Below are 16,499 nucleotides of genomic sequence, written 5' to 3' on the forward strand. Positions count from 1 at the left end.
GAGTTCGCAAAAAATTAATTAATACAGTCGCTTTGCTCGTGTGTGGCGAGGGAGGTGCGAGACCTACATTCACGCGGAAGAACGTAGTCTAAAATGAACGATATATTCGTTTCGACTAGTAAGTTAAGTTACATCCTTTTTATCGTCCCACTGCTGGGCTGCGGTCTCCTCTCACACGGAGAAGGATTGAGCGTTAATCACCACACTTGCTCAATGAGGGTTGGTGATTTCAGACTTTAAAGTCCGAGTTTCTTGAGGATGTTTTCCTTCACCTTTTTATCAGTCATTAGAATAGGATAGAATTTATTTGCTTGAAATATGGGTACAATTCGACGTCAAAAATCATCAAATGACCCCTCCCGCTGTGGGTTAGCAGCGGTGAGGGAGTGTCAGACTCTTACTGACTAAAAACCGTCGTGTTCCGTCGTAAGCCTTTTATGTACCACTGCCGCGGTAACACTTTCGAACAATCCCGCAGCCTCGACAATTATAGGTCTTAAATTACAATTACGTTTCTTCAAATCTCGCCTCAAATTCAGCATTCGTCTCTAAGATATACTTAGAAAGTACATAAAAACTTAGAAAAGTTGCATTGATACTCCTGGAATTGAACCCACACACTCATACATAAGAGGTTGGTACTTATCCCACCCACTAGGCCACTACTGGTTTCATCAAGCGACATTGAATGAATTATATTTGAATAGCAGCTGGAAAATCTTTTCTATTTAAGTTTAAGATTAAGTTAAGGTTTGAATAAAATAACAACTGCAAAACTGTATTTTGCATGAAATAACAGCTTTTTTTTAGTAAATAGAAGTAATCTTACCTGTCCCGGCATCTCCTTGGTATGTCCGTCGGGCACATGGAACAGTATGAGCGGGGTGGCTTTGCTCGTGTGCGGAGAGGGAGGTGCGGGCGCCACGTCGACGCGGAAGAAGCCGCGGCGCTGCAACTGTATGACGTCACCTACTTTCAGCTTCAGGAGTTCCGGCTCGCCTAGCATTGGGATTTCCCACTGGAAATAAAAAAATGCATATTATTATTTATTTTTTTTGCCAAAATGCATTGCTTTTAAATTTAAATTATATTATTATTAAATTAAATTATATTATTAAATTTTTAAATTTAAAAATGTAAAATATATGTTTAAAAATAAATAAATGGAAATAAAAATAAGTCGTTTTATGCAAAAAAAGCAAAATCGTCATTATGTTGGTTACGATAATATACGTAGGAGGTGTCGACATACTGGGACTTTTCAAACACTAGACTGTCACAAAAAAAAATACCTGAGTGACAAATAAGCATTTTAAAACTATATTATTAGTAGCTTCCACCAGTGGTTTCACCTGCTTCCCGAGGGAGCAACTTCAAGCACCCGGATAAAAGTAGGTCATTCTGATGTACGAGCTATATTACTACTGAGTTTCATCAAAATCCCTTCCTCCGAGATCTTCATCCTTCAAGAGGTATAAAACACACAAACAAACTTCCGCCTTTCTAATATGTGTGCTTACTGAAAAAAACTGACTGCGATTTTTGCCTCCGCTGCACTATAACTTCGTAAGCAAAATTATAAGTTATAATTCTCACCCTAGTCTGATGTCCAATATACTGCTTGAAATCTTCGTCTTTACCCAACAGAGGCTTCGATATGATATGGTCGAAGTACACGCAGTAGACTTCAACAGTCGGCGACTTCGGTGTATCAGCCAGCCAGGTCAACTTGAGAGTCTTCTTGTAATCCTTGTTGTCAAGGTTGGGGGTCGCGTCTATGCTGGTTACTGTGCCGTTTGCGACTCTGGGAAAAATAAAAAAAATATTGTTTATGATTGTACGAAGAAAATCTGAATATTGGCCCGTGACTTAAAAGAATAAGTTATAAATGCTTTAATAAGACGTCTCTGAATCTGTCTACTGAAAAAATATTCCTAATTCTACGTGTAATTATGGACCTCAATGTATGGTTTATAAATATCGTAAATAGTAATCGTAAGTACATAAATCTTTCGAGAATCTGAAACATGGAACAAACGACATAACTATGAGTTAAAAAGTAGATTTTTTGTAAAACAGACGACCCTCAAAACATTACATAACCTTAAACTATACAAGTAAAATATACAAAAAATATATATACTCACTTATGAATCTTATCAATCATAATATTGCCGTAGTTAATAAAGGTAGCATTCTCTCCTTCCTTCAATGTCTTCGCATCGACCTGATCTATCAGCAGCCTGTTGGACACCCAGACGGACTTGGAGCCCACATCAGGGTTCTTAGGGTGCAGGGCTACGGTCAGGGTACTCTCGGAGACACCCTTAAGGTTCACTGGTACAGGGTTGGATTCTAGCGCCGTGTAGCGGGGAGCGATTGGATCTATCACCTGGAATTTAGTTTGTTAAATTACATGTTTTGTTTAATAACAAAATATACAAAAAAAAAAAATATTATTTAACCTATATTTTCTACTATTGACAAATACATCTGATGAAAGTGGAAAATTGTTTAAATCGATAATTTGAAAAGTGTAATGCTTTCTTTTGTTTGTTATGATTAAGTTATCTACGAAATAATTACGTTTGACGCGGAGAAAATCAATTGAGTTTACAACAGCTGTGGTGCACTGTTACGGGGTGTCCTGCGTGAGCGACGAACGCGACGCGACGCGACGCAACACGGCGCGACGTAATGCGACGCGATGCTATACGCGACAAATGTCCTACGTGGTTTTGGTCATTACTTCTCAAATCAGTTAGAAATACAGTAAAATTTTGCTTGGAATTTCATATTTAAAGTACAGACTTTTAAAAAAATATCGTAAAAGGCACAGAAAGAAAACAAATATAATATTTTTACAAAGAAACACATTTGGTGAGTTCCATAATTTATATAAAAAATTAAGACCATAACGTAATTCGTGGTGTCGCGTCTGGTCGCCCTCAAAACAAGTTCGCGTTACGTCGCGTCTCGCCGCAGACTGTCACATAGGCCGCATGTAGGGAATGCCGTAGAGTTGATCGCGTTCGTCGCGTTTGCAGCGTCGCGTCGCGTCGCGTTCGTCGCTCACACAGGACACCGCGTTAGAGTAAAATAACTTTGCCCCTCCAAAATAAAATTGTACTTTACCTCGCTTCAAACAAAATGTAAAAACTTACCACACTGGGTAAACTCAATTCATCAATGATTATCATCTGATATCAAAGGCGAAAGAATCTTGAGAAAACTGGTTATCGAAACTTACATGATCAAAATTAAATAACACCTTTTCCTTCATTAAGTAGAACAATAAGTATTAAACCTATATAGACTTACCTTCTTGTTGATAGCCCATATCTTGTCCCACTCCATGAAGACGACGGAGCGGCTGGAGCCCTGCGCCGCGATGAACTGCCGCAGCCCCTCCACCGACATGCCGCGACGCAGCACACCCCGGACTGTCGGCATGCGCGGGTCATCCCTGGACAAGGATATGGGGCATTAGGAGTTAATACTTCCATTACATAGTACCATTACATACTATCCAAGGTATATGAGAAGGCAAGGTGAGAAAGAATTGACGATGCTACAGCTACGGCGGCTGTTCTCATGTAAGGAGATTACCCAGCTGCGCAGGATATATTATAGTGCACGAGCATTTGCCCAGACACAGGTGCACTCCCTATTCCTACACTCTCATGCCGATGGGACGTGAGAAATAATTATGACTTACACAAAAAATAGAAACCTTAAAATATATAGTAACAGAATTACAGAACCGATTAAATTGGATTTTAGATTTGGAGCCTTCTCTGATCGCAATAGAATCGTATTTAAATTGAAAAGAAATCGTTCAACAGAAATTTTATAATTTGTACTGAATGCTTACCATCCATCGACCAATCCTTGTTCCACAAACCATGTGAGTTTTCTCTTCGACAGCACTGTGTTTGTCATGCTCAATCTGTAAAGATTTATAAATATCTCTATCATTTATCCACCTGCATACAATTACAAATCAACATATATGTTATTACTCAAACCAATTTCAACCCTATTCTTAGGACTCTAAAATTCAAATTCCCTCACCGACTGTACTCCCAGATGTAAGGCTTGCGAATACCCAGGGCGTCGATGAACCAGTAGAACTGCGGGTCTCGGTCGTGGTACTCCATCGTACGGAGCACGTGCGTCACGCCTTCTATGGAGTCCACTATGGGACACGCGAAGTCGTATGTTGGGTATACTCTGAAAAAGAAAAAAATATGATTAATTAACAAATTAAGATCCTTCTAAATTGTCGCCACCAGAGATCAGCATAATTCTTTCAAAAATCCTAAGAAATTTCTAGCAAGTGTGAATTTGTTTTCCCGATTAAATAAATAAGATGAAATTTATTAACCTACATAGCTTGAATTAGAGAAAAAAATATAGGAATATTCTGATCTGAATCGCAAATCAAGCCTCCAATGAATGATAAATAGTCAGTTTTTGACTACGAAGTAAAAACTAGATTTTTTTGGGCAGTAAAAAAATGGCTTATTTGTTATTGATATCGATATGGTAGGCAGCTATATTACTGAGAAGTTTCATCAAAACTCGGCTTACTCAATATATTTAACCAAATAAATATAATACATACTTATACTGCGTGCCAGTGCGTGGATGCGTCTCTGGCTTGCACCTATAGATGGTGGGGTCTCGCAGACAGCCGTTAGGCGACTGCATGTCGATCTTAGCGCGGACACAGCACTGCACGCCGATGTCACTCGCCTTCTTCATCTCTTCCCATAGCTGCAGGTTCTTTTCTACAGCTGGAGAAATTAATAAAAATTAGGTTTATTATTTATTATTTAATATGAAATATGTAGATATTAATTTTTATTCGTGCTTCTTGTTAAAATGTATGATGTGGGTAATATTTTCACCAATCTCAAGTCATTTCTGTTTACCGATACAATAAAGTAAGAAATTAGTAAAAGATATATTTTCGAAAAGCTTTTAAAATGACTGAATCGAGTTAGATTTGCGGACGTTTGAGTATTTTGAGGAAAACCAGTAGATAGTTTATTATTTTAGTATTTACCTAAATTACTTTTCTAAGCGTAATAATCAAGTAGATAAACAAAGCAAATTCAAAGGAATTTACACACACTTTTACTGAAAGTTACTTATATGATAATTATCTGTGATACAGTAACACCGTTAAATTGTTATGCAACTTTAAACAAAGTTGTACTAGTTCAGTGTAATAGATGTGCAAATTAAATAATTCTGTTTTGAACATTATTGCATCATCTTTCAAAGTAACAAACTATTGCGAAATATTTCATACATAATACAGCCTTGAATTAAAATTAGACTTAGGTACATCCAAAACAACAACACACAAGATTCGTGAGAAGCAATTGTTTTGATTGTAACTCAATAACAATTTATGTCAACTCTCAATTGAAATTCAATGTCTAAAAAAATATACCAATAGAAAGCTATGTTATTTCCATTTTCTCTATATTAAGGCGAGGAATTGGTCAACAATAATTCCATAACCGGCACGCGCATCTAAGGCGCCAAAAGGGGTCGGAGCGTCTGAGCGGGGCGAGGATAACAATACGCGCGCTAGCTTTTAAAAGTAATTTTATTATTTAGAAATGATAATTTGATAAAAATTCCTACTACCATTTTAAAGAGTATGTATATACTCAACTACTAAAAAAGTTAAGAGGCTTAAATCGGTCCCGTATGCCCATAATATGTGAATCTCTTTTTAAAAAGAGGTATGTTTGATATATTTTTCTCTGTTATAAAAGTTACGTAATCATGTTTCTACTTCTAACAAAATAAGGTTTATATCATAAACTTTCAGGTAACCAAGTTGTATTTTGATCCGTTTTGTATTTACTGAGAAAAATTGAAATCCTTGGCGCCAAAAATTCCAATTCGTCCTCTTAATAAAAGTGGCTTTTGCCTAGCAATACGACCATAAATAGATGAATGGTGACGAAAAGGTGCTATTATAACTTTGAGTTATCTGTGTGTATATTTGTGGTGTTCTAGCACCCAAACGAATAGCCCTTTATAAAAGCGCTTCCTTAAGATTATGTTTAGAACAAAACAAAGCCTTTTTCAGTGCACAATACATACAATTATTCCTATTCTTGCTCTCAATCTTCTGTTCCCGTTCATTCTTCATCTGCTCAGCTGGTGTGTCGTCGACAAACGCTTTGCCTTCCTTGATGAGCTTGACGCAGTAGTCCAGCATCAGGTCGAAGTACTGTGATGTGTGCGTGAAGAGATCCGGCTTGATCTCTAGCATTTCCACATCTTCTAATATCACCTGTGAGCAGAATGGGTTGAGTTAACTCAGTTTTGAGAGAATATGGATTACCTATATAGGAAAAGTACGTAGGAGAGTTTGTAAGGAGTCTATAAAGAAGTAAATAAGGTAGTATATTAGAAAGTATATAAGGTAGTGCATAAGAGAGTACCTACATAAGAAAGTATATAGGGGAAGTATAACATAGGGGAAAACATAAATTATGGATTACCTAAAAAGTAGATATGAAAGTAAATTAGGGTTGTGTTGTGTTCCTGCCCTCAGTGCCTCAAATGTTACATCCGCCACTTTAACCGATACTCTTATAAACTTATGCATTTTTAATATAAGCTTACCAACATGCTTGCCCCATATCTTGGTGTAGTTCATTCATCAATAGACACTTTTAGCCTGTGATGACGACATATAGAAGTAGGACGAAGAAAGGTTTACCTTCTCAAATTCAGCGTTCTCCTTAGCAGGGTTGGTGTCATCAAACCTCATGATGAGCTTTCCCTGGAAAGCTAACTGGTAGTACTGGTTCAAGAGAGCCGCTTTAGCATGCCCGATGTGAAGGTAGCTAGAATTCGGAAATCATTATTTTATTTGCAGTGAAATGTCTAGATATTTAAATATATTTTACTAAATAAATGACAACAATTAGATCAAAATAGGCATTAATGTACAATCCACATTTCTGAAATAATTTGTTTCTGGACTAATCTTTTTATATAAAAATAGATACCCCATGCCATTCCTTCTCTGTGTTGGCAGAGGCCCTTGTCTTGCAGTGGTATAATAAAAAGGCTGATGATGAAACTTTGCTAGGAACTCACCCTGAAGCTTCAGGAGGGAATCGTACCACCACTTTGCCCATCTCAGCATGAGGCAGTTCAATGAACTTGCCCTCCTGCTGTCTGCCAGAACCACCATCAGCATTGCTTGGAGATTTCCTGAAAAATTATCATTATGTCATACTTCTTGGAGGATATAAGGAGGTTTATTGAGAAAATATTTTTTGAGTCTTGGCAGTTAAGGAATTGACTGTGGCCATTTTAGATTTGTTACAGGCCAAGGGAGAGTTCGACCTCTTTATTATTGTATAACTGAACCAGGAGATAGGTTAGGACAAAGGAATTTTCAGTCTAAAGCAATTGTAAGACTGTAAAGACATTCGCTTGGCTTCTTTATAAAATAAATAGTAGTAGGTTGATTAAAATGAGGATTGAAGTGAGATGAAAATGTGGATCGATGCAGGGAAGCAGGCATTCATATTGCACCAACCCAATGGTTTTCTGCCTTGAGTACTGGCATACCAGTCAGCCTATGTATAGGCTGATATGAACGCCAAAAGAAAAAAAATGCATTGAGCTATTCTATTTTTAAATGAACTGCAGAGGTGAAAAAATAAGGGTGCATGTGAGCGCTTAAATTAAAGAATATAAGTTGCGAGAGATAATTTTGTGGGGTTAGAAAATGAAAAGATGTTAATTGCCATGAATATTATATTATTTTCCTTTCTACAAGTATACCTTGAAGAAGCCTTGGTAAGATTGTCTAGCACTTCAGAAGGCAGTTCTTTCAGTACTTTGGCCACACTTGGCTGGGCTTCAATCAACTTCATCCACCGAAGTATGTTCTTTGGTGGGTTCTTCTTTGAAATATCCTTGAATTTTGATGATACTGAAACATATTCAACAGTTATAATTATTCTCTAAGGTTTATTAAGTCATTCTGTCGGTATAAGTTACACAAAATTATTAATATCAATATTAAAAAATAATATGTTAAAATTACTGAGACCATAAATAAGATATGAATGACAGCTACAGATAACTTATGTAGATAGCAATAAGACTTACCGAATAAAACGCTAAATACTGCCAGATCAGACACTGATAAAGTTTCACCAACCAGGTAGGTGATCGGACCAAGGCTTCTGTCCAAGTACTCAATGGACTTGGGGATCTCATCTTCCAGAATAAGGCTGAACGAAAGCCAGTGGTTCATTGTCACTTTCTGAAGAGGCTGCGCAGACTTATTAAAGGCATTCTCCAGGATTCTTATCAAATCATTGCTGGTCGCATATGGCACTGGTTTCGAGGAGTTTGGCAACACTATGGAGGATTCCCCACCCCAAGTGACCTGAACATCTTTCGCCGCTGACCTGTAGAACTCCACGGCAAGCAAACCACCTGTAATATTCAAAAGAAAGCTATTTTAAGCCGCCCTCTTTCACCTGATGCAATTCGTTGAAATTTGTATGGAATGATATGTTTTACCTAATGGTGGATTCGATTTATTACACGCGATTTTCATTTTGGAGCAGTTCGTAGAGTTTTGTGGCAATAAACGAATTTATTTCGACAATAGTGCCATGCACTCGCCGACAAACCCACACGAGAGGAAATCGGGGAATTTGTCAAATTGTCGCGTTGACAATATTTGTCACTTTGACATTGACATTCTCTCGGACATTTAGGACATTTTCGCTATTTTTTGGAAACTCATTACAAAATACCACATAAAAAAGTTTTTTTTTTCTATTAATCGAGAAGATTGTTAGAATTATCTAAAAAATTATGATAATTAAATTCTACTCTTAAATAACATAAATATAAAAAAATGCCATGCTAAAAATGTAATGAATTTTTCGGACAGCAAAATAATGCATTGGAATTGGAACGCACTATTTCATTATACATTGCCATTACAAAACCATGGATTTTCGAGACGTGTTTACAAACAAAGAAATGTATATCAAAAAACCTACACAGCGTCTGCAACATATTGCCTGTCCATTCATTCAATATTCAATTTTATTGACTGAAACATTTTTCTCGCAATTTTTGTAATTATCTCAATTCTAATGCCTTTAAAAACTTATGAATAATTTTATTGTGGTCAAAGCAGCTTTAACCTAATAGCTAAGGTAGCAGATAATTGGCGTAAGTCAACATTAAATAATAATATGCAGTGCGCACATATTTTACGGAATATATCAGTTTAATTCTAATAAATACTATTAAAATTGCACAAATTTATCACAACTTACAATGCTTTAGCCATTCGACACTTTATTCCCATAATTAAATCCACTTTTCATAGATATATTTCATGTTACAGATTATGGTGTGAGATTTACACGAATTATTTTTTTTCGGGGTGTTGGAAGGTCGTGGTGGTCACCATGAAGCGCCAGAACGTCCGTACTTTATCCCTGGTTGTGTGTACATTTACATATTTGCTCATCGGCGCTGCAGTATTTGATGCCTTGGAGTCTGAAACTGAGAGTAAGAGATGGGAAGTTTTATCCGGTAAGTCATCAGACGCTGATTAGAAACTTTCCAACTAGTTTATTCTTATAAGAATCAGATTATAGCAACAGAATGAAATATGCCTTTTGGTGATTATGTTGTTACGTGCTGACCTTTTACAAGTACCGCTGAAATGTATGTTTCATACCAAAAAACTCATGTTTTTGTAATAAAATCCCTAAAGAAGATATTTACAGTCAACATTGTACAGATTTTCCTTCTTAGTATTAAAATATAAGTCAATAAGAATTTGATTAGGTGCATAAAAAAAATCCAGGCTTGTCAAAAACCAAATTAACAATAAAACTTTTTCCAGATATGAGAAATGGCTTAATCCGTAGATACAATATAACGCCAGAGGACTACCACATGATAGAAATAGTTATCATAGAGAATAAGCCTCACAAAGCAGGTCCGCAGTGGAAGTTTGCAGGCGCATTCTATTTTGCCACAGTGGTCTTGGCTATGATTGGCTATGGGCATTCTACCCCTGTTACTTATGGCGGGAAAGCATTTTGTATGGCTTATGCTATGGTGAGATAAATTCAATTTATTATAAAAACTATTTTTATACCTATGTAAACATTAACTATATTAACACCACTAAATTACCTCAAACTTAAAATATTTATAGCGCAAGAACATGAATATTCACACCTATTCCTATTTTTTTTTTCAATTATTTTACAATCAATGAAACTCTCTTTCACTTTCTCCACTTATCTTACAAGAGTAACAAGTATGCAAATAGACAGTAAAAAGAATGAGGTAATTGTACTGGTCGCTTATTAGCTATCCAATTGGACTAGAAACAAAATTTTGCACTAAATAGATTACTTTTTTTTCATTATCTACTTTTAGAGACACAATACCCAGATTTTTCAATTTTTTAAAAACCATATGAATAGTAAATCCTGTTTATTCTTCCAGGTTGGAATACCTCTCGGCTTAGTAATGTTCCAGAGTATAGGTGAGAGATTGAATAAGTTTGCGTCAGTTGTCATAAGACGAGCAAAATGCTACCTACGATGTAACACCACAGAGGCCACTGAGATGAATCTCATGTTTGCTACCGGGATGCTGTCATCCATTATTATAACTACAGGTATGAGAATAAATTTCGTAATTCATTTTCTGTCTGGCCTTTTCCCAACTATGTTAGGGTCTCACCGGATGCAGCTGAGTGCCAGTGCTTTACATGGAGCAACCGTAGATCTGACCTCCTTAACCCAGTTACCTGGGCAAATTGGTTCCCCCTAGGTAAGAGTGGTAGTGAGATTTTCTGGCTTGTGACTACCAAAACTGATCAAACATGATCAGACTGTCAAAAATGATCAAATTATAGCCGGGACTCAGCAATTAACAATCCTTTCTAAACTTCGCGTCTATGTTTATTAGATTATCTTTTTTTAACAAAAACAGTTGAACTGAAAACTTAATCCTCTTCTATAGTGAAGTAATTACAAAATTAACAAACGCCTGATAAAAATGTTAATTCAACTTTTATTTCAGGTGCAGCCGTGTTCTCGCGCTACGAAGGCTGGAGCTACTTCGATAGCTTTTATTACTGCTTTGTAACACTCACTACCATCGGCTTCGGGGATTATGTCGCTTTACAAGTAAGTAATGTTTAGTTATTATTATTAGCTGCCTCGTTGGTCGGACCGAAATTGCAAAGAACCGAATAGTCTTTTACTTGGTCATTGAAAAACCCGTGCGTCGGACAGCACGTAAATGTCGGTCCTGCGCCTGATCTCTCTCCGCGAGTGTCGGATTGCTGTCAAGTAATAAGTGTGTATGAGTGCACCTGTGTGTGTTCAAATGGTTGTGCACTATTGTGTCCTGCGCAGCTGGCGATATCTTTATATGAGAAAAGCCGCCGTGGCCGAAATCGGCCTTGGACGACCTTCCTTATGTACTTTATAAATACATTCTTATGTGTATCCTTATATACTCCTTTATTGAAAGTTTAAAATTAAATTAATTAATTTTACTTTAACATTCCAGAATGATCAAGCATTGACCAGCAAGCCAGGTTATGTGGCTCTGAGCTTGGTGTTCATACTCTTTGGACTGGCGGTAGTTGCTGCCAGCATCAACTTGCTTGTTCTAAGATTCATGACTATGTAAGTTAAAAGAAAAAAAAAAACTAAAAAAATTTGGTATAATATATATATTTTTTTAAATTACATAAACTGTATGTCAACTGCTTAATTGTAATTAAGTTTCTATGTAGTTAAGTTTGTAAACTGCATTTTTCCAGGCAAGCAGAAGACGCGGCCCGTGATGAGGAAGATAAAGATGGTTCTAGAACTCTTCTCCCAATAGATGAACATCCCATCATGGGCAGACAGAGGTCTCATGATGATCAGGCATCGGTAAGTACAGCGCCAACAAAGTTGATTCACGAGTACCTGGCTAGGTTATGTTTAGTTCCTAGTCGTACCGCTAGATGTCACTGTGCAATTCACGCTCGTTTCTGAATCGCGGTGTTAAGATTCTCCGCGATTGAATGACCCTCCCCGGTTACATTAGTTCGGTATCGCTTCTCGGCCTTTTGGCTAAGATCAAAGTGTAGTATCTGTTCTTTTCAGCTTAATATCTGAAAGTTCCCTCACTGAGGGACCAGTATATTAAACTGATTTTTGTAAACTGACGGGATGTTCGGGGCTCGCTCCACTCCCGTCACGGGTCGGCCCGGCATTGCAGTGCCGCCGGGATCGGCCCACATAATACCTTGAAAATCTTCGAATTATTTTAAATACCATGAACATCATCATGTCGTCCAAGCCGTATCCGGCGACGGCGACTCCTAAATGTCTAACCCGGGTCGTTGTTATGATAGGCTCTAATCTAAACCTCGGCTCTATCTGTTTAGATTGAAATGCGTCTTTCACTATTTTGGATGTCGGTTGCACAGTACCCATTCTATTTATCACCCCAACTGATTCAGCAGTTTACCATGTAACTAATAAATTCCTTTCCCATTTACAATATTTTACAGTAAGTAAGAATACAAAATCGACATAGAATAAAATCATCTAATTTTTATTTGAGTAGGAGGAGTGTCTTTGTCTTATTACTTTTGCTTTTCTTAGTCTGACGAAACGTAAAATATCAGAATTCTCATAACCTTATCATATTAATTTTATCTTCCAGGTATGTTCCTGCAACTGCCTCGGCAACAAGCAGTGTGAGGGCGGAGCCCTGCTGCAGCCGGCGCCGCGCCCGCACCGCCTGCGGCGCCGCGTCTCACTCGCGTTAGCCCCCGAACTCATCGAGAGAGCTTCTGTCTGAGTGTATCACAGGCTTTAAATGGAAAAAAGGTATAAATAAAGTGAGAACATATTGTATGTATGTTAAAATTACAGTTTGCGCCAAATCAGCTACTGCCTTCACAATTCTAAGAATAAAATACAAACATCCGAATTGAGAACCTCATGAACTGATGACCTCATGACCTGATGCACTGTCTCATGGAATGGCTAAGTTCAGAATTGCAAAGTAATTTTGGTGCGAACTGCACATAATTATGTATTTGGAATCTTTTGAAGCTGCATGTGTATATGGTAAAGCACAAAATAGGTTTTTTTTGTTATTGTTTTTTTAAGAGAATATATTAGTTACTGCTGTTTATTCTGGAAGCTAATATCTATTTAGTCCTTCTTACTTACTATACTTAAAGTGTAGGTATTTTATATATTCCTAGTTCAGTGAGTAGTTCTTTAATTGAGCGGAGGTGAACGCAAGTTATTTAGTAGAATAGGAAGCAAGAAATTGCTTAATTAAGTACATATTATGTGATTTTATTACAAGTGAGTATTACGCCAGTCTTTAAATGTATACTTAAAATGAAATCTTCCTTTAGAGTTGTGGAAATAGATGTTGTCTGTTTTGTGCCAACATTTTAGAATTTAAGTTTAAAGTTATAAGGACATTTTTCGCCTTTTTGTAAAGATTGACTACTTTCGAACAATTCTAAGTCCTTGTATTGGGTTGTAAGTTGAATTTCCACCGTACAGTTCAAAATAAGCTATGTGTGAGTCCCTTTGAGTTCAATAAAGGTATGTCATAGAATGAATGATCGAAAAGAACTAGTCATACTTTTTCTCAGTAGCTTTATGTCACTATTTTTGCATTACGTGTACGAGGGTAGGATTCGAATCTGTTAGCTTACTACATATTTATATCCATAGCTTACAAAGCAATACTCATAACAGTTATACATGTACAAGTCAACTTACCTATTTATTTATTTTAAGTAGATTTAGGTAGGTACATAGGTATTAACCAAAATATGTTTTACAATAAAATGTACAGTCAGCTTCAAAAGCAGCTGAACAAATGACGATATTCAAAACTGCTAAACACCGTGGCGTCGATAACTAACCAAGTTATTCATCGACTTAAGTTTAGGACGTTAAGAAGAAGACTACGTTTTTAAGCACTTTTGTAAATTTTGATTTGTTCAGCTACTTTTGACGTTGACCGTGCGTGCTGATCACATTTTATTAATCAAAAGTCAGAAAAACACAAGATTTATGAAAATAGTCGTAAGTCACATAGACTACCTACTTTATAATGTATAAGGTTATAGTGCCAAGACTTTTATATGAAATCTTTTGATGTAACTTGTAATATTTCAAATATTGTAGAATTGTCTACTGTATGATGCATAATCATCAGTGCACTTGTATTTTAAATGATGATGATACTTGATGTCGCTGAAATTTTCCCACCATATTTCAGCAAATGGCATTGTCCTAAAACCATGAAAGTCCAGAGCTAAAGATACATTTCCTGATAGCAATCTTTTAATAAAAGTAAATAAAGTATGAGCTGTTCTCTGAGTCTCATGGGAATTCCTATCCCAAAAAGTACCTATCTCAGCTATCAGTGTGCCTAACTTCATTTAAATCGGTTCAGTTGTTTTGGCCTGAAAGCGCGACAGAGTTACCTTCACGTTTAATGGTAGCAATAATACATCACTTCGCAAATCTAATTGAACAGTTACAGTACCTGCCTATAGTTTTGCTGAAAAATTGTGGGAACTTAAACTAGTCATAGTACCTAAGTATAACGTCACACGGATTTCCGTTATTTACCAAAGATTTTGTGTATAATTTTAAGTGAAATTGCACTGTTTCGATATTAAACTGTGATATGATTTTGATCTCACATTTATTTAAGTTTATTTTATTGTCGACACGACAGTGAACGCCTTAACACTCGCCATGTTATTTGTAAATTATTATTACATTTGTATTACAATATATTATATGTGTTCGATGTAATTAATAAACGTTTTTGTAATTATTATTGGCTTTCACTTTCGTTAATTTTACTTGTATTTCACCCGCATCCCGTGGGAACTACTTCGTGCAAAATGTAGCATGCAGCCTTCCTTGATATTATAGTCTATCTAAAACTGATGGATTTACATATTATATATTTAGGTGTTTTCTTCAAAATATGGTGAGTGCTAGGCTGTGAATAAGCTAAACATTCTTGGGCATCCACAAAATGTTCCTCGATAACTAATTAAAGTAACATAAGTAAGACATAGTTCATAGAAAAATCTTATCTCATGGCACTGACCTATAATTAGTTGAAATTTCTTGTCCCCTAATTACTGATATATAAAGCAGTTACCATTACTTTACATCTCGTTAGTCAGACTAAAGGATGGCCAAGATGTTCCCAAAGCGGACGTGTGTCTTAATATTTGCGTTCGTTTTTGTCAATGCAAGTTGTGTGTCTGCTATATTTCTGCCGTCCAGTGCCAGCGGGTTAGATGCCGTTAAGAAAGCACCCAGAGGTAAGGAATTCCTTTAGTGGCTCTTGAGTTTTTAATACTTAACTTTAACTTGGGTAGTCTAGAAGTCTTCTCTTTTCAATTTCATTAGCTTGAAATTTCTGAGTGCCTTAGCAAAATAATGTGCAGTCGGTTTAGCGTTGGATGTTGGATACATAAGTACCTATATGATGGTGGAAGACGGTACAGATCGTGATATGAGAGCGGCCAATGGATCGACACCAACTGATCCGCTGGCCACGACTCCTGCAACCCATTAGCACTATGTCCCACAGCCAGATACCTATCTCCATGCCTTATATCTCAATCAATTTACGCCTTACCATACATACTGACTTTTACATTATCATATCAGTACGCATTTAATTTCAGTGAATTTACCATGGCTATGGATAGGCATGTGGTGCAACGGCTGTCCTCAGAAGAGTTGTGAAGATGACGACGCTATCATACACGGATATTGCTGCGGCTGCGCTTACCATATGGGTAAGTGACAAGTATTCTACTTTTTATTTTACTGTAAAATATGATATACTTACTTACAGTTACCGGCACGGATGTCGAGCCCTGACCTTCACCTGCGCAGAAGCGATTTACTGCCTTATGCGTACGGGTGCGCAAAGCGATCCCCACTCTTCCGCCGAGAGCCCGACATCCGTGCCGGTAACTGTACATCCAGTCGACGTGTTATATCATATTATGTACTTGGATGAGATTGACAATCCATGTCTACCCAAAATATGCCTTTCTATTGACCACCTTTTCGTAATGGCCATTGGTCCAATGTCTGTTGGGAGTGAATGTTTGTGTAAATGTGCCTTTTGTAGGTTTTACCAAATTTTTACCAATTCGATTGTTAGGGCCACAGTGTCACTTTTTATTGTACAATTTCTTTATAGCTAATAGTTGTACATTCTTTTTATTCACAGATCGTCTGCCAGTGATCTGCCCAGAATTCCTGCAATGCCCCTTGAATCTACACGGTCTGTGTCACGACTATGAATACATGATGCGCTGCTGTTGCTGACAACTTTGAACATACGGAGAAGGTAATGAGTAAAGGATA

At 37.0% G+C, this 16,499-nt stretch overlaps 3 protein-coding genes and 1 non-coding gene across 5 annotated transcripts in view; 3 read left to right on the forward strand and 1 right to left on the reverse strand.

Annotated features, from left to right (window-relative positions):
- The window catches only part of LOC110382137 (bifunctional glutamate/proline--tRNA ligase), a 33,945-nt gene extending 25,202 nt beyond the window's left edge, over positions 1-8,743 (reverse strand). For both annotated transcript variants that reach the window (XM_064039941.1, XM_064039940.1), the window contains exons 1-13: positions 8,584-8,743; positions 8,164-8,496; positions 7,834-7,984; positions 7,138-7,254; positions 6,755-6,881; positions 6,130-6,322; positions 4,628-4,799; positions 4,075-4,233; positions 3,875-3,949; positions 3,322-3,466; positions 2,148-2,392; positions 1,597-1,804; positions 830-1,018 (exon numbers count right to left, since the gene is read on the reverse strand). In XM_064039941.1, coding sequence (XP_063896011.1) covers positions 830-1,018; positions 1,597-1,804; positions 2,148-2,392; positions 3,322-3,466; positions 3,875-3,949; positions 4,075-4,233; positions 4,628-4,799; positions 6,130-6,322; positions 6,755-6,881; positions 7,138-7,254; positions 7,834-7,984; positions 8,164-8,496; positions 8,584-8,620 — 2,151 coding nt within the window. In that variant the 5' untranslated portion in view covers positions 8,621-8,743. The remainder of the gene's footprint in view (positions 1-829; positions 1,019-1,596; positions 1,805-2,147; positions 2,393-3,321; positions 3,467-3,874; positions 3,950-4,074; positions 4,234-4,627; positions 4,800-6,129; positions 6,323-6,754; positions 6,882-7,137; positions 7,255-7,833; positions 7,985-8,163; positions 8,497-8,583) is intronic.
- A 285-nt stretch (positions 8,744-9,028) lies between these two features.
- LOC110382136 (potassium channel subfamily K member 9) lies at positions 9,029-14,934 on the forward strand. The gene is made up of 8 exons (XM_021342626.3): positions 9,029-9,249; positions 9,428-9,618; positions 9,935-10,152; positions 10,549-10,723; positions 11,131-11,237; positions 11,626-11,744; positions 11,882-11,996; positions 12,778-14,934. The coding sequence occupies exons 2-8, from the start codon at positions 9,492-9,494 to the stop codon at positions 12,913-12,915; spliced, it is 999 nt and encodes a 332-aa protein (XP_021198301.1). The 5' UTR covers positions 9,029-9,249; positions 9,428-9,491; the 3' UTR covers positions 12,916-14,934.
- Positions 12,160-12,352, forward strand: LOC126056300 (U2 spliceosomal RNA). Its single transcript, XR_007511981.1, has one exon. It is a non-coding gene; the product is annotated as a U2 spliceosomal RNA (small nuclear RNA).
- Positions 14,935-15,303: 369 nt separating the features above from the next.
- LOC110382129 (uncharacterized) lies at positions 15,304-16,460 on the forward strand. Its single transcript, XM_064039854.1, has 3 exons — positions 15,304-15,436; positions 15,806-15,919; positions 16,363-16,460. The coding sequence occupies exons 1-3, from the start codon at positions 15,304-15,306 to the stop codon at positions 16,458-16,460; spliced, it is 345 nt and encodes a 114-aa protein (XP_063895924.1).
- The last annotated feature ends 39 nt before the right edge of the window (positions 16,461-16,499 follow it).

Source organism: Helicoverpa armigera, chromosome 20 (assembly GCF_030705265.1).
Source record: "Helicoverpa armigera isolate CAAS_96S chromosome 20, ASM3070526v1, whole genome shotgun sequence".
Classification (NCBI taxonomy): domain Eukaryota; kingdom Metazoa; phylum Arthropoda; class Insecta; order Lepidoptera; family Noctuidae; genus Helicoverpa; species Helicoverpa armigera.

Bases quoted from the DNA above. Each gene is read 5' to 3' on its own strand.
- LOC110382136 (XM_021342626.3), top strand. From the start codon at position 9,492: ATGAAGCGCCAGAACGTCCGTACTTTATCCCTGGTTGTGTGTACATTT. The intron at 10,153-10,548 runs GTGAGATAAATT...TTATTCTTCCAG, and splicing joins TTTGTATGGCTTATGCTATG to GTTGGAATACCTCTCGGCTT. The intron at 11,997-12,777 runs GTAAGTACAGCG...TTTATCTTCCAG, and splicing joins CTCATGATGATCAGGCATCG to GTATGTTCCTGCAACTGCCT.
- LOC110382129 (XM_064039854.1), top strand. From the start codon at position 15,304: ATGGCCAAGATGTTCCCAAAGCGGACGTGTGTCTTAATATTTGCGTTC. The intron at 15,437-15,805 runs GTAAGGAATTCC...ATTTAATTTCAG, and splicing joins CGTTAAGAAAGCACCCAGAG to TGAATTTACCATGGCTATGG. The intron at 15,920-16,362 runs GTAAGTGACAAG...TTTTATTCACAG, and splicing joins CGGCTGCGCTTACCATATGG to ATCGTCTGCCAGTGATCTGC.